We start from the raw sequence: 22,929 nt of genomic DNA, 5'->3' as shown, positions 1-22,929 counted from the left end.
TGTGAAATACACATTTTTAATGTGTATCTTTGGTAACCCATTAATTACATGTCTAGAAATGTATCTCCAGCAGCAAGACTACTTACCTAAGCATGAACTATGATGAAGAAATAATCAAAACAAGGAAAATATCTGTCATTAGGGAACAAATTAGATAAGTAATGGGACACACGCGATGGAATCCATAAAGTCATTAAAATGACTACAAAATTTATGACATAGAAAAATGCCTAAGTAAAAAAATTTCAAAACATGGCAGGTTTTGTTTGTTTTGGGAAAACAGTATGTGTGAAGATTACATATGAAAATACTGCTTATTACTATTTCAGGATGATGAGATGGGTGATCTTCAATGTCTTCATACTTTCTATATCGCCTGAACTCTTCAGTTAGCTTTTTACCTCAAATCCCACTGCCGTGGAGTTGATTCCAACTTATAGCGACCCTATAAAACAGAGCAGAATGGCCCCATGGGGTTTCCAAAACTGCAGTCTTTATAGAAGCAGGCTGCTTCACTTCCTCCTATGGAGCAGCCTTTGGGTTAGTAGCCTAGCAATTCACCACTGTGCCACCAGGGTTTCTTAAGACAGATACCAGCTGACACCAAAATAGTACAATGCAAAAAACTCATGGGCATGCCCCACCTAACTGAATTCTTCCCTCACCCCCACAGTGGGTAGAGTGGCCACCAGAATATTAACTTTAACACAACTGAGAAGAAAATCTTTGCCTACTGTGACTGTCCAGAATCTGAAAATCACCTACTTTCTCTCTGCCTTTCCTATCTAGGCTCTGAGGGGCAAAATAAATACAAGCCACATGCAAGTTAATTTCCTGGTCATGGAACTCAAACAATACCTCGTAAACAAGTTAAGATAGTCACAGAGAATTCAACCACATTAATTGTGAGCACATACATGTTTTCCACAGAACTATAATAATCTACCATGTGTCAGAGACCTAAGGACATGTAATAAAGAAAACTACGGATAAAAATAATACCACACTGACTGTGAGGGTTAGAAATGTAAAGGTAGATGTTTTGTATCAAAAGGAAGGGAGTGATTGACTTTGCAGTCCAGGAGCCGAGGTCCCTGGAACCATCAAGGGACAAGAGTGGTGTGTGGGACCCTAACCAGAGAAAGTGACGCCAGAGATGGAGGCAGAGACGATGACGTGGAGAGATGGAGCGGCTGGGGACTCTAGACCCAGAAAGGGAGAGGGGCAGGCTTGCGAGGTATATATACCCTTTGGTTGGCTGATGATGCATGGAGGGGATTGTAACCATGGCAATGAAACAATATACAATAGGATGAATGTAAAACTAATGTTCTCCCATGTAAACTATCACATAATTCACAATAAAACATTTAAAAAATTAATAATACCACAATACTTCTGCAGAATAATTTATGTGATAGAAAACTGATTAACAATATAGAATGGAGTAGACTATGGACTAGAAAAAGTCACCCAAAATACGGAGAAAAAGATGCAGGAAGTGAAAACACTTAAATGATAAAAGAGACATGTAAAATCAACCAACTAGTTGCCACTGAGTCAACTTTCGCCATCCATCCTCACTTCTAAGAGCATTCTGGCTGTACTTCTTCCCAAACAGACTTGTTTGTTCTGGTAGCCCATGGCATACTTAGTTCAAGTAGTAAAGAATGTCTGCCTTGAGTATTGTGCTCTTTTAAAAGATTACATCGGAAACTTAGTTAGTTTATGCTAATGAGAAAGAAAGAACTTGGAAAAGGAGGGTGAAAATAGTACAATTCAAAGAATATAATCAATGTTAATGAATTGTACTTTCCATGGCAGACTATATAGTAATTCAATAATTTCTACGTGAACAATTCATTGATATTGATTGTTGTTAAGTGCCATAGAGTCAATTCCAACTCATAGTGACCCCATATAGGGTTTTCCAGGGAGAAGCAGGCGGTTCAAACTCACTAGCTGTTCCTTGGAAATCCTATATAGGGTTGCTATAAGTTGGAACTGACTCAATGGCACTTCACAACAACAACAATAATGTCAAGGAATCATACTTGTAGAAACTTGAATTGGTATATACTCTGCTGTGAATATTCTCAACAGATACAACAAAATTAAAAAATTCAAAAGGAAAGACAGAAAACCTTGTGCATTACAACAGGAAATTCTTCAATACAGTGCTGGAAGATGAGCCCCCTAGGCTGGAAAACACTCAAAACACAGAGGCCACAACGATGGTTGTGAGCACAACAAGGACTGTGAAGATGGCACAGGACTGAGCACTGTTTTGTTCTGCTGTTCATGGGCTGCCACCAGATGCAGCTGACTTGAGAGCAACTCACACAGCAGTAACCAGAGGATGAGAGCAGAAACCACAGTAAGAAACCTGAGATGAATGAAAATGAAAATAAAACATATCAAAGGATGTAGGATGCAGTGAAAGCAAAGTTTTGAGAGAAATCTATAAGTGGGAAATCTATCAAACAAGAAATACCTCATATCTTTCCATCTTTAGAAACTAAAAAAAGAAGAGTAATCTGAACTTAAGGCATGGAGAAAGACTGAAATAACAAAGATTACAATAGAAATAAATGCAACAGAAAACCAGCAGAAGAAAATCAAGAAACCCAATCAACTTCTTTGACATGAACAACAAAATGACCAAATGTTTTATTAGGTTCAACAAGGAAAAAAGATACTCAACCTCTGAAACCAAGCATGAATGAGGGACCATTAGTACCAAACTTAGAAAAACAAAAAGGATTAAAATACCATGAACAAATGAAGATAACCTAGATGAAATTACCAAATTCCTAAAAAGACAGAAACATCAAATGCAAGAATTAGAAAATCTGCATTTACCAATAATAGACAAAGAGACTATGTTAGCAATATAAACATCCCATGACGCAAAGTCCAGGACTAGGCTTCACTATTAAATTATACTAAACACTTAAAGAAGACTCAAACAATGCTTCACAGACTCTTAAAAAAAAAAAAAAGGCAGGAGGGAAAATCAGTCCCCAACTCATTCTGTGAAGCCAGTATAATTCTGATGGCAAAACTAGACAGACATCACAATAAAAAGACAGACCCACATCCCAATGACTATTGATGCAAAAGTCCTCAGCAAAATACTAGCCAACAAATTCAGCAGCATATGAAAAGAGTTACACATCATTTCCAGGTGAGATTTATCGCAGGAATGTATAGCTGGTTTGATATATGAATATTGTTGTTGTTAGGTGCCATCGAAGTCGGTACCGACTCATAGTGACCTTAAGCATTAGTCAGTGTAATATACCATATGAAATCCTGGTGTGGCACTGGGGGCTAATGTGTCAGACTGCAAAGTTGTTTGAACTGCAAGGTCAGTGGTTTAAGCTCACCAGCTGCTCCTTGGAAACTCTATACAGGGTCACTATGGGTCGGAATTGACTTGATGGCACTTAACAACAGCAGCGATATACCATATTAATAGAATAAAGGGGAAAACACAATCAACTTAATAGATACAGAAAAGGCATATGACAAAATCCAAAACCCTTTCGTGATAAAAACACTCCACAAATGAGGAAGAGAAGATCCTTAGTATGATAAAAGGCATCTATGAAATTGTTGTTGTTGTTAAGTACCGTGGAGTCGGTTCTGACTCATAGTGACCCTGCATAGGGTTTCCAAGGCTGTAAATCTTTACGGGAGCAGAACACCTCATCTTTCTCCTGCGGAACTGCTGGTAGTTTTGAACTGCTGACCTTGAGGTTGGCAGCCCGACTCACACCAGAGAAATACTCACAGCTAATATCACCCTTAATGACTGAGAAGCTTTCCTAATGATACCAGGAACTAGACAAGAGGCTCATTCTCGTCACTCTATTCAACATTCTACTGGGGGTTCCAGCCAGGGCAATTCGGCAAGAAAAAAAAGAAGGCATTCAAACTGTAAAGGAATAAAACTACATTCCAGACTACATGATTTTTGTCTACAGATAATCTTAGGGAATACACGCACACACACACACATACACTTCTCAAGCTATTAAGTGAGTTTAGCAATGTTACAGGATATAAAACCAATACACAAAAATCAGTTCTATTTCTATGGAGAACAATAAACAATCTGAAATTAAGGTTGAGAAAGCTTCATTTATAATAGCATCAAAAAGAATATCATATTTAGTACTATTATGTAATGCTAAACCTATGAAGAATTGAAAATTACAACCATTGTTGAAACTAAAGATGATCTAAATAAATGGAAAGGCACTATGTTTATACATTAAAATATTAGCTATTGTTAAAATGGCAATAATCCCCAAATCAATCTAAAGATTCAAGGCAATCCCTGTCAAAATTCAAGCTACTTTTTATTTCAGAAATTGAGAGGACAATCTTGAAATTTTCATGACCCCAGAATATAGTCAAAATAATCTTGAAAAAGAAAAACAAGGTTGAAACTCACACTTTATACAATATCTAAACTTACTACAAAACTACAACAATAAAGACAATATGGAATTGGCCTAAGGACAGGCATATAAGTTATGGAATAAAATTATGTCCAGAAATAAATCCTTATATTTCTCATCAGCTGATTATTGACAAGGTTTCTAAACAATTCACTGGGAGAAAAGATAGTCTTTTAAACAATGGTGCTGGGGCAATTGGATTCATGCAAATGAATGAAGCTGTATCCCCAATCTCATACCATATAGAAAAATTAATGCAAAACTGACTATAGACCTGGATTAACATCTAAAATGATCAAATTCTTAGAAGAAAACATAGGTATGAATGCTCATGACCTTGGGTTAGGCAGTGATTTCTTATATATTACATGAAAAACACAAGCAACAAAAGAAAAATCTGATACATTAGGCATCAAAATTAAAAGCTGTATTGCAAATGACAGCATCAAGAAAGTGAAAAATCAACCCATAGAATGGAAGAAAATATTTGAAAACTATATACTTTATAAAGGATTTGTATCCTGAAATACACACATACACACACACACACACACACACACACACAGAAAAGCTCAAACTTCAAGACAAGCCAATTCAAAAATGGGCAAAGGATCTGAATAGACATTTCTTCAAAGAAGATACATAAATGGCCAATAAGCACAAGAAACAATGCTCAATGTTATTAGTCACCAGAGAAATGCAAATCAAAACCACAAAGCGATACCATGTCACTCACTAAAACCCACGCTCACTGACTGATTTGGACTCACAGCGACCCTATATATGGTTTCGGAGGCTGTAAATCTTTATGGGAGCAGAAAGCCTCATTTTTCTCCTGAGTAACAGTTAATGGTTTCAAACTGCTGATCTTGAGGTTAGCAGCCCAACTTCAAATTCACTGCACCATCAGTGCTCCTTTCACTCCCAGTAGGATTAGTATTACCAGAAAAATGGAATATAAGAAGCAATGATGAGAATGTGCAGAAAACGGAACAATCGTACACATCACTAACGGGAATGTAAATGGTGCAGCTGCTTAGAAAGAGTTTGGCTGGTGGGCTCAAACCTCTGACCTTGTGGTTCACAGTCCAGTGCTTACTCCATGGAGCCACAGTGCTCCCTCTAGCAATTCTAGTCCTAGGTATATACCCAAGAGAACAGAAAGAACCTATGTTCCCACAGAAAACTTGTACAGAAATGTTTTACAACAGCACTGTTTATAAGAGCCAATAGTAGAAACAATTCAAATGTCTATCAACAGATGAGTAAATGACATGGAGTATACCCATACAATGAAATATCTGATCATATAAAGTACGTGGATAAAACTTTACACTAAGTGAAGAAAGACCAACTATTACATGGATTCCATTTATATGAAATTTCCAGAACAGGCAAATCCATAAATAAGATTAAAGTGTGGTTGCCAAGGATTGGGGGAAGGGGGCAATGAAAAAGTTCTAGAATTAAGACAGTGGTGATGGTTGTATGAACTAACGAAATGTACACTTTTAAAAGGGTGAAATGCGTAGCATGTGAATTTTATCTTTAAAAAACAACAGAGACTGACCAATATTGAGACACACCTGGCAACATAACTAAACTTAAAAAAAAACCCCTAAAAAGAATCCTGAACTGAAAATAACCAGGACCCCATAAGGAGGAAAACACGGTTGTTTCTGCATAACAACATTTTATACTGTGACCAGAAAAAGAGAGCAAAACTGATGGTTTTGAATTACGGATTATTATTCAAGAATTTAAGGTCCCTGTGTGGCACAGTTTTCACTTGACTACCAACTGAAGTGGTTACGAATCGGGCTGCGAACCTTAAGGTCAGCGGTTCGAAACTACCAGCTGCTCCGCGGGAGAAAGATGAGGCTTTCTACTCCCGTAAAGATTTACACCCTCGGAAACCCTGTGCAGGGTCGCTATGGGTCGGAACCGACTCGACGGCACTTAACAACAACAACAACCAACTGAAAGGCTGGCAGTTCAAATCCACCCAGCGGTGCTATGAGAGAAAGGCCTGGAGATTTGCTTCCATAAAGATTACAGCTGAGAAAAGCCTACGGAGCGTTACAATTCATGTATAAAGGTGGTAATAGAAAAATTGTCTCAAGTTTGCAAGAACTTGCTTACTCCTGAATAAGTTAAGAAACTTAAATTTATCTAAGTTAACAAATTCCAAGTTTATTTAAAAGTTCCTAGTGAATATTGACCTAGTATGCATAGACATAATTGTCATAAAGAAACTGGTGATTGTGTTTATGAAATGTAAGTAAAATTTTATAATTCCTTAAAGTACAGCCAGTTAATGTAAATAATATTACTACAATGAAATTAAGAACATATAAAGACTATTGGTAGGCTGGGGAAAGTGATTATGGGAAGTGGCAGTGGGGAGAAGACAGACAAGTGCCACGGATGTTTATTTTTCAGATCACAGACTCAACAGACACTGCTTCCCATCTGAGAGTGCTTGACTGAGAAAAGCATTTAAACATACTGTTGTTGTTATGTGTAGTGGAGTCGGTTCCGACTCATAGTGACCCTGTACAGGGTTTCCGAGGCTGTCAATCTTTATGGGAGCAGAAAGCCTCATCTTTCTCCGGCATAATAGCTGGTAGTTTAGAACTGCTGACCCTGAGGTTCACTAGGCTAATTACAGGGTTATCAAATTATCAGTAAAACAACTCAAAACAAACATAGCACTGAGTAGGGCATAGCCCCAAGGCTGTTTATGGCTGAGATTTGTGAGAACAATAGAGAATAGCATTAACCACCCCTGCCACCCACCCTGGCCAGCATCAAGTAACAAAAGATTGTAGACAAACAGGTCACAAACAAGATTAGAAAGACTCTTACTGAGGTATTGCAAAGAGGAAAATCTAACACTGAGGATAAATCTCCCCAAGGCAAATCCACCCCCAATCTAAACACTTGGTATTATTATGGGAATTTGAAGCCTCGGTGTGTTGAAGGTGGTGGTAGTTCTGTGCTGTGGAGTTGGTTCTGACTCACAGTGACCCTGGATAGGGTTTCTGAGGCTGTAAATCTTTACGGGAGCAGAAAGCCTCATCTTTCTCCCGTGGAACAGCTGGTAGTTTTGAACTGCTGACTGTAAGACTCGCAGCTCATCTTGTAACCACTATGCTATCAGAGCTCCTCGTGTTGAGGGTGGGCACAGGCAATAACAAACCTCAGATGCAGCCATCTCTTAACTAAATTTATTGAAGGCTCAACAGGAGAGGCGTGCATGTTTCCAGGCATAAAAAATACTCATTTCAGTCTTTATTGTCCTACCCCAAATATTTACATAACTAAAAATTGTGAAAGAACACACTCCCATGTGACAAACTGATGAGATCCAGACTCATATATGTTAGCAGTTAATATGTTTAAAATAACTGTGTTTAATATTAGAGGCTTTAATGCAACCAGTGAACAACATGTAACATCAGCCGAGTAGTTCCAGTAGAGAGATAGGAATGAAAAGAAAGCAATAAATGGATATGCCAGAAATGGAGAATACAGTAACAAACATGAAAAATGTATTCCTTTGGCTCATTAGAATACAACACTGATGAAGAAAGAATCAGTAAACTTGAAGACACTCAGATTAAACACTAACTAAAAACTGGGTAGAGCAATCTAACGTGCAGAGTTGGAACCTCAGAAAAAGAGAGAGGGGGGCAGAAGAAATATTTGAAGAAACAATGGGCTACAGTTTTCTAAAATTAATGACAGACACCAAACCACAGATGCAAGAAGCTAGAAAACACCAAGAAGGAAAGTCCACTCCCAATCAAACCCACAAGACATCATATTCAAGCTGCTCACGAGATCAACACAACCAGAGAAATGAAAACAAATTACATATAGAAGAGGGTTTCTGGGTGGTACAAAAGACTAATGTGATTGGCTGATAGCTCAAAGGCTAGAGGTTCACTCATGTCTACCCAAAGGAACCCAGAAAGACAAAGTTGGAGATCTATTTCTGAAAACCTTATGAAGTACTCTCTGACACACATGGAATTACCATGAGTTGAAAGAGACTTGATGGCAACTGGGTAACAAATAGAAAAGAATACAATGACAGCAGGCTTCTTAAACCAAGCAAACTAGGAGATGATATATTAACATGTTTGAAGTACTAAAAAAAAAAATAAATAAAATTGTTGTAGCCAACCTAATCTAAAAGAAATGTTAAAGAAAATTTGAATCTAACACTCAAAGAACTGTAGAATATGGAATATGGCATAAATGAAGATAAAGCAATTCATTTCCCCTAATTTTTAAATTGCTATAAAAGATTAAATGGCAAAAACAAAAAGCGTAGCAATGTAATGTACATTTACACGTAAGTAAAATGTCTGACAAATATAGAAAAAGGAATGAGAGGGAGAGCTCTTTCACTAAGTGGTACAATATATGAAGGTAGAACCTAACAGATGCACAAATAAACATATCTGTAAACCCTAGAATAACGACAAAAAAAAAAAAATCACAAAAGGCATAAGTAGTAAGCCAAGAAAAGGACTAAAATAATATATTCAATATATTCTGTTCAATGAATCCATGGGAAGGCAGAGAAAGAACAGAAAACATTTAGATGGTATATAGCTATACTCATGAATATTCATGGCTTTTGTTACTAAGTTATGATGTATGAAAATAAACGGCTTATATATTCAACTCAAGGATTAGATAACCAAAGCAAAATGAGTAAGATATTAATGAATTACAAAATACTAACACAAAAGATACATCTAAGAGTGGCTCTTAAGAACAAAACAGCTATCACTAGATAGACTCACAGCAGAAATAGAAATGTATAAAATTAGCAATGAATGAGAAACAAAACATATAGAAAAAAGGATTAAAAATGTTTTGTAAACCATATGTTAAGAGTTTAAAACTTGGATAAATTGGCTAATTTTCTAGGAAGATAGAACTGATCAACACTGATCTGAGAAAATGTTAAACAGAGCTATCTCATGACCCAATTGTTCCACTTACAGGTATATACCTAAGAGAAATGAAGACAGATGTCTACACAAAAATTGATACATGAATGTCGATAGCACAGTGATAAAAAATATGGAAACAACCCAATGTACAACTAGTGAATTTTAAAAATGTGGAGCCATGAAAAGAAACACTGATACCTGCCATCACAGGGGTGAATCTTGAAAACATTATGCTAAGTGAAAGAAGTCAGTGACAAAAGACCAAAACACATGATTCTACCTTCAGAATATCCAGAACAGGCAATCCAGAGACAGGAAGTAGACTGGCGGTTGCCTAGGGCTTGGAGTTGGAGCAAAATAGGTAGTAACCACTAATGGGTACAGGGTTTCTGCCTGGGGTTATGAAAATGTGTTAAAATTGGTTGTACAATTCTGTGATTAAACTAAAGACTACTTAACTGTACACTTCAAATGGCATACAATGAAATCTTAATTATTGTTCATTGAAGCATTATTTTTAAAAATCTTTAAATATAGTTTTTAGGCATGGGATCTGGTTGAGTAATTCATGAGATAACTATTCAATGGAACACTACGTAGCAGTTATTAAAAATGAGGTAAATGTATACGTAATATCGTAGAAAAACAGCCAAGATAAAATGTTAAGTAGAAAGAATGTTGTACAGTAACATGGTCCCATTTTGCTAAGTGTAACATATTATAGGGTTGCATAGATGGCTATTACAGATAGTAAAATTCAGATGACCATACTGTTGTGGTACTGTAGGATAAGCATTGGACTACAAGGTCAGTTTGAACCACAAGGTTGGTGATTCAAATCCACTAGCTGCTCCTGGGAAACCCTATACAGGATTGCTATGAGTTGGAACTAACTTGACAGCATTTAGTAGCAACAACACATGCTAGTGTACCTGGGATGCTTTCAGTTTATACATCTGTCCTGCTATAACTTTTCCTCTCATGCTCAGGTATCCCAATTTATATGATGACTAATCCTAGGGCTTTCCTTGTTAGTTAAGCAATTTTTAATCAATATTTTACAAAATATTTTTCATTTACAAAATATTTGTTTCATTTTAGAATTGGGAAACAAAGCTTTATATCTCAGCACATTAAAAAACAAAATACATCAACAGTAGAACTAATTTATAGTGCAGAATTTATCAGGAAGATAAACTGCACACAGTCTTAAAAGAGGGTGGATACTAGCTAAGACAGGTACACTCCTGCTGCCAGATTTCTCATTGATTCCTGAACACACTATGCATTTTGATGCCTTTCTTTACCCTGTAAAATTTATAACATCATTCGTGGGCAATACAAAATTCTAACTTCAAAATTGTTGTTGTTAAGTGCCGTCAAGTTTGTTCCGACTCATAGCAACCCAGTACAGGGTTTCTGAGGAGCAACTGTTGAGTTTGAATCATCGACTTTGTGGTTCAAACCAACCTTATGGTCTCACAAGGTCGGTGGTTCAAACTTAACAGCCCCTCCTTGGAAACCCTATACAGATCACTGTGACTTGGAACCAACTGCATGGCACATAACGACCACCACCACCACCACCATGCAGCCTGCAGGCAGACATTCCCCACCCCTGGTCTAGGCAGTCAATCGCCCACATTGTTTCCAAATTTCCCACTTCAATTTATATTCAACTATAACCATTTATGAATTCCTTCTCAATTTCCAACCTGCTAAAATCAGTTTCCTCACCTGTGTTCCCACAGTACTTCATTCATACCTTTATCCCAAGGCATCTGCCTCCCCAACTATACTGTGAATGTTCTGAGAGTGGGAACCATTCATTTATCCATCTACAGACAGCAGTGTGCCTGGTACACAAGAAACAATAAATATATGTTGAGTAAATAAAACTCTTTGCTTATTTTCTTACAGCTCAATATTTACTTAAATTGGGTTCCGAATTCCCAAAGCTCTTGAAATAATTTATATCCATTCTTAGCATGAAGATCCTACCCCTAGTACAAAATACCTGCTCACCAGCCACTCCTCAGAAACCCTATACAGGGTGGCTATGAGACAGAACAGACTGGAGGGCACTTAACAACAACAAAACCAAATAAAGCACATATGACTTTCATGAGTCCTCGTGTGGTGCTGGGTAAGCGCCACAAGATCAGTTTGAACCATAAGGTTGACAGTTCAAACTCACGTGTCGCTCCTTGGAAACCGTATACAGGGTTGCTATGAGTTGGAACTGACTAGATGGCACTTAACAGCAGCACTTTCTTTTACTATTTCTGTAGGTTTTACCTCTATTGTCTTCTTTACTCAATATTTTAAAAGAAAAGTCTCCTGGATACCTGATGGGTTAATGCTTTTGTGCTTAGACACATACCACTTCCAAATTTTACTACAAGGTGACTGAATAAAAACACATTGGATAAGAATGCAGACTGGTCCTTGACAGCTTAAATAAAAAATCTACGCTTTAGTAGTATTGCAAAACTCAGTCTTGTTTCCCAATAAATCAAATGGTATTTCCACTGAAGCAAACAAGAATGTGTGTTTTTCTGTTTTTACCTGCTGTGTGTCCTCCACAGCCCTACCAGTAGAGTATATTCTTGTATGTGTGTATCAGGAACTCGTAATGGCCTTTACAGACAACTGGCTCTGTGACCTAGTTAGTAACTAAAAAAGAACTCTTTTGTAAATTTAGGATAATTTAGGTAGACATCAGAATTTTAACAGTTTTACAACTAATAATTATAAAAAACAAATTAATGCATTAAGTGCAACTAATTTGTATTATAGAATTCATCAGGAAACTTAAACTGTACACAGATGTTATTTGGGTATTTTCCTGAGGCTTTTATGGCTATTGTATTCAAAATGTTTATAGAGACAAACTAATATTGGCCACACTTTAAACTTTTAGCCTTAACTTTCTGAAGAAAATTCTGATTTTACACTAGTAAGCTCTCTGGGACATTTGTGGATAGATGTGGAGTGGCTTTCTATTTAAGCATCTGTCTGGATTACGACCCTCAATTTAAAAACCAGATAGACAGCCTTATACTGCCCCCTGCATTCCAGGTACTTGCTACTGCTATTTAATAGTCATCCAATGCCCGCCTGTAAGAAACAATACTTAGGGAACATTGTTTAAACATCTCATTCCTTTCTTCTACACCGGTCATCTCCAAATTTTTTGACTAGGCAAACTCAGTGACAAAATATTTTTTGAGCACAAATTGCCAAACAGCTATTTATTTATAAACTGTTACTATTGTACTCATATAAAAGATACACTAAAATAGACATTTTAAAGGGCTGAGAAAAACGGAATTCTATTGATTTTCTTTCCACCTTCCAACGATCATTTTGGAAGCATCCCTCTTAGGACAGCAGTTCCATGGGTACATTGAGTTTGTTTGATTGTTGGTTTAAGTTTGTATTTGTAGACTCCTGAGAACTGCCTTTACTAAATTTCTGAAACTAGGGAATGTCCTATCAGCCTCATTGGGGGTGTCACTGAACCTGTTATAAGACTTGTTGAGAACTCTGTTACACTTCAGAGCCTTCTTTGTGAGGACAGATGAAACTTCTTAGGTTTTAACACCAGAAATACCTGTAGTGCTTTTGAAAATTTGTTTTTATATGACTGATTCACATGCAGTTATGTGGTTAGGTGCCGCCAAGTCAATTTTGACTCATAGCCACCTCATGTGACAGAGTAGAACTGTCCCATAGGATTTTCTAAGCCGTATTCTTATTGGGAACAGATTGCCAGGTTTTCTTCCGGGAGCCACTGAGTGGGTTTGAACAACCAACCTCACAGAATGGATCACAGAGACGTAGCAATACTACCAGCTCACTTCTAGCAAGCCTATCCACAAAGTGTATCTATCTCCCCTGTGGCTTCAACTTCTTTTTCCATCACTCACAATTCTTCATTTACTTTGAAATCACATTGTAGCTCACTCATGGTTTCATTTTACTTTCCTATTATTCCCAATTCTTCATATACTTAAAAAAATTTCACTGTATTTATGTGTGTGAATATGTGAGTTTTAAACAAAACAAAACCAACAAGCAATAAATATTGCAGAATGGAGATCATGGTAAACTTGAAGCTCCCCTCAGCCAGAGCTATACTGTGCAGAGTCTGAAGCATCTAGCAGCAAAGCCCTTTAACTAAAGGGGAATTCGCAAAGGGGTGTTGATGAAAAGAATGACAACTCACAGTAGCACAGTACTACACTTTCTCACTCTTTTCCAGTTGGTAAGAAATGTTATAGTGAGGAAAGGGCAAATGGCTTTGTTTCACCTGTGTATAAACCATAACTAAAAAGTCCATGAAAAAGGTGGTCACACTGCCAGATGGAATTTGTAGCCATGTACCTGGATGTTTTTCCTTCTGGCGTGCTCAGCAGTCATATGGAAGTGACCTGTGTTCACTGCTTTCTTGTCTGGCCTGCACCGCTTCTCAAGGCATCTCCTTTGTTGGTTGGTGATACTGCTGTATAATTTAATTCGCCTGGGTGACAAGCATACTCTCTCGTGGCCAAAAGCTTGAATCAATCGGGCCGTGTCAATGGTGGAGACAGAGCTGCTCCTCTCGTGCAAGGCCACCTCTTTCTCGGTTTGGGTCAGACACTCTGACTCCACAGGAGAAGTGGTGGTGGAAAATAGGTTGGTGGCAGTATCTGTGAGCAGCTCACTCTCCTCTGAGGGCCGAGAATCTGAAGAAGTGTTACTTATATAATTAAGACCTGGCTGTTTTCTCAGGATATATTTATTAAATTTAATATGTTCAAATTTAACCTGACTGGGCTTCCTGGCTTGCTGTGTACTAAGTATGTTGCTTTTTTTAAGATCTTCTATGTTTCTGTTGTACTTCTCTAGGTCTTTGTACCTCTTCTTTTTCTGAAGTTTGTCCTTCTGTTGCTGATGTCTAGTACTCCACTCCTTACTATCTTGTTTCTCTCGGTTATCGTCATGTGTACTTTCCGAGGCCTGGAGAGAATGTGTGATGGGATTCTGAAGAATTTTAGCCAACCGATCAAGTCGCTCCACCAAGGAGAGTTCTTTCCTGAAGCCAAACTCAGGAGGTTTCCGGTTCCTCTGTCGCTCCTGGTATCTGTTCCAGAGCTCATTCAAACTTGCAGTGCCCTGAGCTGTTGGCTCTGGGGTGACTTTATGATCCCTTTTTAGATCAGTAATCTCCCTGTTACATTTGACATGATCCCTAGGTTCGCTTTTAGCAGTATGCATCACTTCTTTGTTCCCCAAATTCATATTGATACGGAGGCTCTCTATTCTGGTATAATCCATTTTGGTCTTGTCTACACTTTGATAAGGAGGAGAAAGAAAAGAGAATTCTTTATGTTTGTCTGGGTGATGCTGAAAGACATCTTTCCAGGAATGCCTCATGAGAACACCCCTTCCCAAGGACTCATGGCAAAAATCTTGATCAGTTGGTAGGTGCACTGGATGATGAAAGTAAAACTGGGCAGACTTGAAGACAGAATGGGTAGTATTTGCAAATTCTGAATGACATCTGGTTCCTGAGGAAAAGAAAAAAAAATAGATTACTGAAAATATTTCATTTTTTTTTTACCTCCTTTAGAAAACTATTTACACTTGCTTCTTCAGATACAGAAAAGCCAAAGAACAGTTTACAGAAACTTTCAGAAAATCTATGACCTGAAAAAATATGTCATGCTTTGTGCTTGATAGCTAGAAAGCACGGTAAAAGCTTAAGAAAGTCTGTGCCAAAAGACATGGATTCTGGGCTGGATTCTACCTCTGAATGAATTTGTGATCTCAAAGAAGGGACTTGAGTGCATAATGATGTTGTCATTAGGCACCATCAAGTCAGTTTAGGCTCATAGCATAGGCTTTTCAAGAAGCAGTTGGTGGGTTCAAACCACCAACCTTGTGGTCAGCAGTCCAATGCATATCCTACAGCGCCACACCAGGCTCCTGAGTTCATAAAAGCAGCTATTACGTTTTCATGGGCTGCTGTGTGGGGACAGTGAGTCTTATCTCTGAAAATACTACCCATTCTGTCTTCAGACCTGAAGGGTGGTCGAAGGCCATAGTCTCAGGTTTCTCCAGTCCCTTTCTGACCAGTAAACATGGTCTTTTAAAAATCATAATTAAATAATTGAGTTTTGTTCCACATTTTCTCCCACTCTATCCGGGACCCTCTAAGGTCATCCCTTTCAGGACAGTTGGTAGTGATAGTTGGGAACTGTATAGTTCCTCTGGTCTCAGAGTCCTGGAGACTGATGCTCACATGTTCCATGAGTCCAGTGGGCTAACTGATTCCAAGCTTCTTCAATTCTTATCACTCTTCCTTCCTCTACACAAGGCGAGACCAATAGTTGTACCTTACATAGCCACTCATGAACTTTCAAGATTCCAGAAACTGCTCACCCAAGCAGAATGTAGAACATTGTCTTTGTGGACTATGTTATACCAATTGACCATGGTGTGAGACTATGTCCCGAGTCTCCAGGACCATTAAGTCATTTCCTTAAGATGTTTGATAATATTTAGAAAGTTTTCATTATTTTGCTTCACCATGGAGTCCTGGTGTGGCGCTGCAGGATAATGAACTGGACTGCAAGGTCAGTTTGAGCCACAGGTTGGTGGTCCAAATTTACCAGTTGCTCCTCGAAAACCCAATACAGGGTCGCTATGAGTCAGAACCAACTCAATGACACTTATCAACAACAACATGTTCCACCGCATTCATAGTTGCATTTACAGGAAGGGTAAATACCCATGTACAGATATCCTCTTTCAAACTCATATATTTGTGGGATACAGAAATACATATATTCCACTCTTCCTCTTTTACCCATTCGGCCTGTATCTCAACCCATGTATTTACGCACAGAACAGTGTTGTTCCAAGTTGTGTATATATCAGTTTACCTCTATCCCCTTTAACCCATGCAGACCTCTATGTCTTCACCTACTTTTATTATTCTTCTGCCATCCTGCCTCTTCTTGTATATTGTCCTCTTCCTTCTTGTACCTTGTCCTCCCTATCAACCGAGCTCACATATTCTACCCTCTGGCCAGTGAATAACCTCCACTCCCTTTCTCCCACCCCTGGTAATTACCAAAGAACATTTAAAAGAGGTATTTTTAGATGTAGTATCTTACAATCAGATCTAATTGCAGACTCTGATATGGGATCAATACAATTTTCTGGAGTTCCAAGTCATGTGCAGAAAAACATGACAAGCATGAAATTCACTGTCACTTCTGGCAATGGACCTCTTTTCACCAAACACTAGATTGTTGGTGCACAGAGTTTTTATTCAATTCTGGCGGCCTTTTAAAAATTTCTTTTTTAAAGCTTTTATTATGAACTTAGTGTTGTTTACATGGGAGAACTCTGGTTTTGCCCTTATCCTATTGCATTTTGTTTTATTGCAATGATTATAATCCCCTTCATGCATCAACATTTAACAGTATTTGCTTCTATTCTCTCTGGGTTTTTTATTTGATGTACCCAAAACCCTCAGGAATATTGAATCATTTAAACAACCAAAGGGTGCATTCTGCAGGCCAGCATCCTGCCCACTATCACACAGCCTTTCTCTTTCCATGAGTCTAGAGTCCTCAGTTGCTCTATGTCTCCTTGCCATCACGTTTGCCTACATCTCTGGTGTCGCTGCTTCTCTGGTTAGGGTCCCACATTTCGTGCATTGGGGGTCTTTTAATGGTATTTCCTTTAGAGTACAGTGGGATACAGAGGGTCAGCTTGCTCTGTTCCCAAAGTAGTCATGATTCTATACAATTACAGTTATCTAGCAATTCTATAAGAATTGGGAGATCTTGTTAGTTTCTACGGGCACTTGGAATGACAGCTACTGCTTTAAACAAATATAAATTGTGTAAAGGACAAAAATAAGATGCTGTAAAGTCATTCTGAGGAGGCTGAAATGTGAAGTAAAAATATGAAGAGTTAAACCAGAAAAATGGCAGATGAAGAACATTCAGGGAAGAGGTGTCATCATATGTGAAGTCCCCCTACCACCACAGACTCTCTGTTGGTACACAAAGTCAGAATTGCCCCTCTTCCTTTCTTTCAAGAAGAATCTCCCTGCTGGGCTCTGGAGCCTAACTTGTCTTGGCTTCTTTCTCTGTCATCTCTTTTTGAGGAGCCCTGGTGACGCAGTGGTTAAGTTCTCTGCTGCTAAACAAAAAGTTGGCAGTTCCAACCCCACAGCTGCTTTGTGGGAGAAAGATGTGTCAGTCTGTTTTGATAAAGGTTAACAGCCTTGGAAACCCTATGGAGCACAGCACGTCTAGTCAATCCTACAGCATCACTATGAGTCAAATGGAGTCAATGACAATGGGTTTCATCTTCCCTCCAAGATATTCTTCTTAAAGTCTATAATCCTACAATAACTTGTATCAGTTGCTTCATATTTCAACCAGGTCTGTTTTTTGAGTTTCCAATTACATTTTTATTATGTGATTTAGTTTTGCTTGTTTTTAAACATTTATTGTGGTTTGGGTGAAAGTTTACAGAACAAATGAGTTTCCGACTCAAAAATTTAAACACATTTTTTTTTTTCATGACATTAGTTGCAACCTCCTTCAATGTAATAGCACTCTCCCTACTTCCTCCCTGGGTTCCCCATTTCTCACTGTGCATCTTTCCTGCCTTCTGAACTCTGCTTTGGTGTAAATGCTGTCCTTTTCATTTCAAAGGGTTGACTGTTCTGAGGAATATGTTCCTCATTGGTTCTGTTGTTCACTTTATAGGTCTATCTATTGTTTGGATGAAAGATAAATGATAGATAGGCCTATAAAGGCTACGAGTGGGTTTAGTTACAGGTTTGAAGGCTGTCTAATGGGCAACAGTTTTGGGTGTTCTACCAGTCTCTATCAGATCAGTAAGTCTGGTCTTCTGTATGATTTTGAATTTTGTTCTACATTTTCCCCTTACTTTGCCCAGCACCTTCAAATAGTGTGACCCCAAGGAGAGTAGTCTGTAGTGGTAGCCGAGCACAATAGTTCTTCTGGTCTCAGACTAGTGAGGGCTGAGGTTCGTGTGGCCCTTAGAGATTTTCTTCACTCCTCTTTGCTCCAGATAGGAGGAAGCCAATAAATACGTTGTATCTTACATGGCCAAGTATAATTTACTTTTACTGTTTCTAAAATTTTTTATTGTGAATTGGATGAAGATTTACAGAGCAGATCCCCAGTTTTATATTCAACAAACTATATGTTATATCTAGATTGCAATCCCCTCAAGGTAACATCATGTATCCCACTTCCTCCCTGTGTTTCCTAGTTCCATTCCTCCTTCTTTCTCAAGCCTTCTGAATTTTGTCCTTAGGTAAATGCTTCCCTTTTGATTTCAAATGGTTGAACATCCTAAGGTGTGTGTACCACACTAATGTTGCTGTTCCCTATAACTATCTATTGTTTGGCTGAAAATTAGGTCATGAGGATGAGTTCAGTTTCAAACCTGAAGGATGACCATAGTCTCAAGGTTCCTTCCACCAGTCTCTATCTATCCTGTAAGACAGTCATTTTTATGATTTTGAGTTTTGTTCCACATTGTCTCCCACTCTATTCAGGACCTTCCCATGTGATCCCTTTTAGAGAAGTTGATAGTAGTAGCTAGGAAACACTTAGTTCTTCTGGTATCAGGGTCATGGAGACTGATGTTCTCGTGGTACATTAGACATTTGGACTAATTGTTGACTTTGATCATATCTTCAGTTTCTTCAAGTCTCAGTCATACCAGAAATCTGCAGAAGCCCTCTACCCTTCTGCTCCAGTCTGAATGCACTGCATCCTAAACATGCTGGAGAGCTGTCATATTGAGTTTTGCCTTCACTACACTTCTTAGTGATGTGCCATCAAGTCAGTTCTGACTCACAGTGACTCAGTATAGGGTTTCCAAGGAGCTGATGGTGGGTTTGAACTATCAACTCTGTGTTTAGTTATACAGTGCTAATCCTACAAGGAGGAAGATCTCAAATCAATAACCTACCCTTCCATTTTAAGATGGAAGGGCACAGTGAACCTAAAGCAAGCAGAAAGGATGAAATAAATATTAGAGTGGAAATTAATGAACTAGAGAATATAAGAATAGAAAAAAAAATCAATGAAACTAAAAGCCTTTAGATTGACTGACCAAGAAAAAAAAAAAGACTCAAATTACTAGAATCAGAAATGAAAAAGCAAACATTACTACTGAAATGAAATAGGAATAAAAAGAATTTTTTTTGTTGTTGTTGTTGTTTAGTGCAGTCGGGTTGGTTCTGACCCATAGTGACCCTGTATAGTGTTTCTAAGGAGCACCTCGAGAACTTGAATCACTGACCTTGCGGTTCAAAGCAATTTTGTAGTCTAGCATATTAACCCGCAGCTCCATACCAAGGCTCCAGAAATCATTATAAGGAGATATAATTAACAATTGTTGTTCTTGTTAAGTGCCATCGAGTCGGTTCTGGCCCAAAGCGACCCTGAGCAGGGTTTCCGAGGCTGTAAATCTTTACGGGAGCAGAAAGCCTCATCTTTCTCCCGCGGAGCAGCTGGTATTTTGAACTGATGACCTTGAGGTTCGCAGCCTGATTCCTAACGACTACGCTATCAGAGCTCCTTTAGATATCAACAAATTAGTTAATTTAGATGAAATAGGCAAATTCCTAGAAAGATACAAACTACTGAAACTGACTCAAGAAGAACTAGAAAATCTGAATAAACTATAACAAACGGCACAAAGATAATGTAGATAAATCAATGGAACAGAATTAAGAATCAAGGAAAAAAAACGAAATCTCTAGGCCAAATGATTTTTGAGAAGTATGTCAAGGCAATTAAAGACAAATTACCCAATTAAAAAATGGGCAGAGAATCCAAATTGACATTTGAAGGAAGACAAATAAATGACCAGTAAGACACATGAAACCATGCTTGATATCATTAGTTATCAGAAAATATAAATCAAAACCACATTGGTTAGCTAAATAAAAGACTGGCTCACAAATTAAAGAATATCATGTGAGTATTGCACAACTTTAAAAGATCATCTATCAGAGACCAAACCGTCAACAATTACTTTAAAACTAAGATGAGAAGGTAAGGGTGGCAGGAAAACTAGATTACTGGAAATGGAACAAACAGAATAAAAATAATGAGAATGTTTTCACCTTGTGAAGAATGTAACCAATGTCACTAAACAATTTGTTTAGAAATTATTGGACAGGAACCTCATACACTGTCCAAACTTTCACCAAAAATATAGGAAAACATTATTAAAAAAACAACAACAACAAAAACACAACCACATTGGGATGCCACTTAAGATCCACTAGGATACCTAGAATCCAAAAGTCAGACAAGCACTGGTAAGGATATGGAAAAACAGGAACCCTCATATACTACTGGTGGGAATGTATAATGGTATAAATGTTGTGGAAAACAGGCTGCCAGTTTCTCAAGTGATTAAATAGAATTATCATCTAAACCAGCAACTCTACTCCTGGATATGAAAACATGTGCTCACAAAGACACTTGGACCTGAATGTTTCTAACAGCACAAAGTGAAAGAAAACTAATGTCCATTGACTGATGAGCACACAACTGAAGATAAATAGGAATTTGGTTTTATTAAACATAAAAAGGTTAAAAAATTTTGTGGGAAATTTCCATTATTTTTTAATTCCATTTTTCCACGAACTTTCTGAAGCCCTCTCGTATTATTCAGCCATAAAAAAGCAATGAAGTACTCAAATGTGCTACAACTTGGATGAATCTTGAAAATTTCATGGTAAGTGAAAGGAACCACTCAGAAATGTCACATATTATATGTCACATATTAAATGTTATGATTCCATTCATATGAAAGCCCACAGTAGGGAAATCTGTAGAGACAGAAAGTAGATTAGTGATTGTTTAGGGTTTGGGGAGGTTGAAACAGTAAAGGAGAGTAAAGGGTATAAGTTTCTTTTCTAAGGTGATGAAAATGTTCTAAGATTGACTACTGTGATGGGTGTACATTATCTGTGAATATATTTAAAAAGTCACTTTAAATGGGTAGATTTCATGGTATGTGAATTATATTTCTATAAAACTGTGCTAGTCCCCAAGAGCCAGAGACTTTTATACTTATTCACTAGATAAATCTCATCATTTGCATTATCCAGGTAATTTTTTGAACTTAACAATAAAAAAGTCCCATCTATGTGGTATGTCAAGGGGACTTAGGGGTATACAGTGGGTTAAGTGTTAGGCTGCTAACTGCTCCACGAGAGAAAGATGAGTGTGTTCTTTCATCTAATCTGAGTGGGGGTTTTTTTGTTTGTTTTTAAAGAGGTGACTTTATCCCAGACATGTTTATTTATATTTAGTTTTATTTGTTATCCATGTCTCCTTATATTTTTCTTATGTTAAAAGTTTATTTCCTGTTTTCCACTTAAAAACAAAAACAATACCCATTTCTACCACCACTCTTTTTCTAAGTATTTTGAATGTTTTAGAGTTTAACTCTTCTAGAGGTCATTTTCATAATTTTAAATAAAGCGCATTTATTCTTTGATGTGTCAACTTTACAGATAAATCTATCTCACTTATACTTACTTTGGAGTCCTGGTATGGCGCTGTGGGATAAAACACTGGACACCTCAAGGCTGATTTGAACCACAATGTAGATGGTTCAAACTCACCAGCTGCTCCTTGGAAACCCTATACAGGGTCACTAAGAGTCAGAACCCATTCAACAGCATTTAATAACATTTTCTTTAGGAGTCCTGGTGTGGCATAGTAGGACAAACACTGGACTGCTAATCACAAGGTCAACCGTTCAAACCCACTGGCCACTTCTTAGAAACCCCACAAAGTGTTGCTATGAGTCAGAACCGACCCAATGGCACTTCACAACAACGTACTTCCCTTCAAGAAACCCTGGTAGTGTCATGGGTTACACGCTGGGCTGCTAACTGCAAGGTCAGCAACTCAAATCCACCAGTGCTGGAAAAAGATGAGACTTTCTGCTCCAAGGAGCTCTGGTAGCGTAGTGGTTACAAATTGGGCTGCGAACCCCAAGGTCAGCAGTTCGAAACTACCAGTTGCTTTGCGGGAGAAAGATGAGGCTTTCTGCTCCTGTAAAGATTTACAGCCTCGGAAACCCTGTTCAGGGTTGCTATGGGTCAGAACCTGGCTCGATGGCACTTAACAACAACAATAACAACAACAAGAAGTATTTGTAGCCTCGGAAACTTTATACAGGGTCACTATGAGTTGGAATCACCTGAACTGCCTGCAGCAGCATGCTTCCTTTAACCTCCTTTAACCCTGTCTGTTCCCTTGTTGATTTTTTTCCCCATTCTTTTTCTGCATGAATGCTTTGTAGGAGTTTTTCTTTAAAATTCAGTATTCATCAGCAACATTTCTCAGTACTAATCATTACAGTATTTTTATATTTTAATGTTGTTTTTTAATATTTCCCTAGAATTT

The 22,929-nt window shown here is 38.0% G+C and overlaps 1 protein-coding gene across 1 annotated transcript in view; it reads right to left on the bottom strand.

Annotated features, from left to right (window-relative positions):
- Positions 1-22,929, bottom strand: part of ALMS1 (Alstrom syndrome 1) — a 205,660-nt gene that overhangs the window by 22,363 nt on the left and 160,368 nt on the right. Inside the window, exon 18 of the mRNA XM_006877698.1 lies at positions 13,832-14,997. Coding sequence (XP_006877760.1) covers positions 13,832-14,997 — 1,166 coding nt within the window. The remainder of the gene's footprint in view (positions 1-13,831; positions 14,998-22,929) is intronic.

Source organism: Chrysochloris asiatica, unplaced genomic scaffold (genome assembly GCF_000296735.1).
Source record: "Chrysochloris asiatica unplaced genomic scaffold, ChrAsi1.0 scaffold00557, whole genome shotgun sequence".
NCBI lineage: Eukaryota > Metazoa > Chordata > Mammalia > Afrosoricida > Chrysochloridae > Chrysochloris > Chrysochloris asiatica.
Note: the sequence above shows the minus strand (reverse complement) of the source record. Positions and strands in the feature narration are given on the sequence as shown.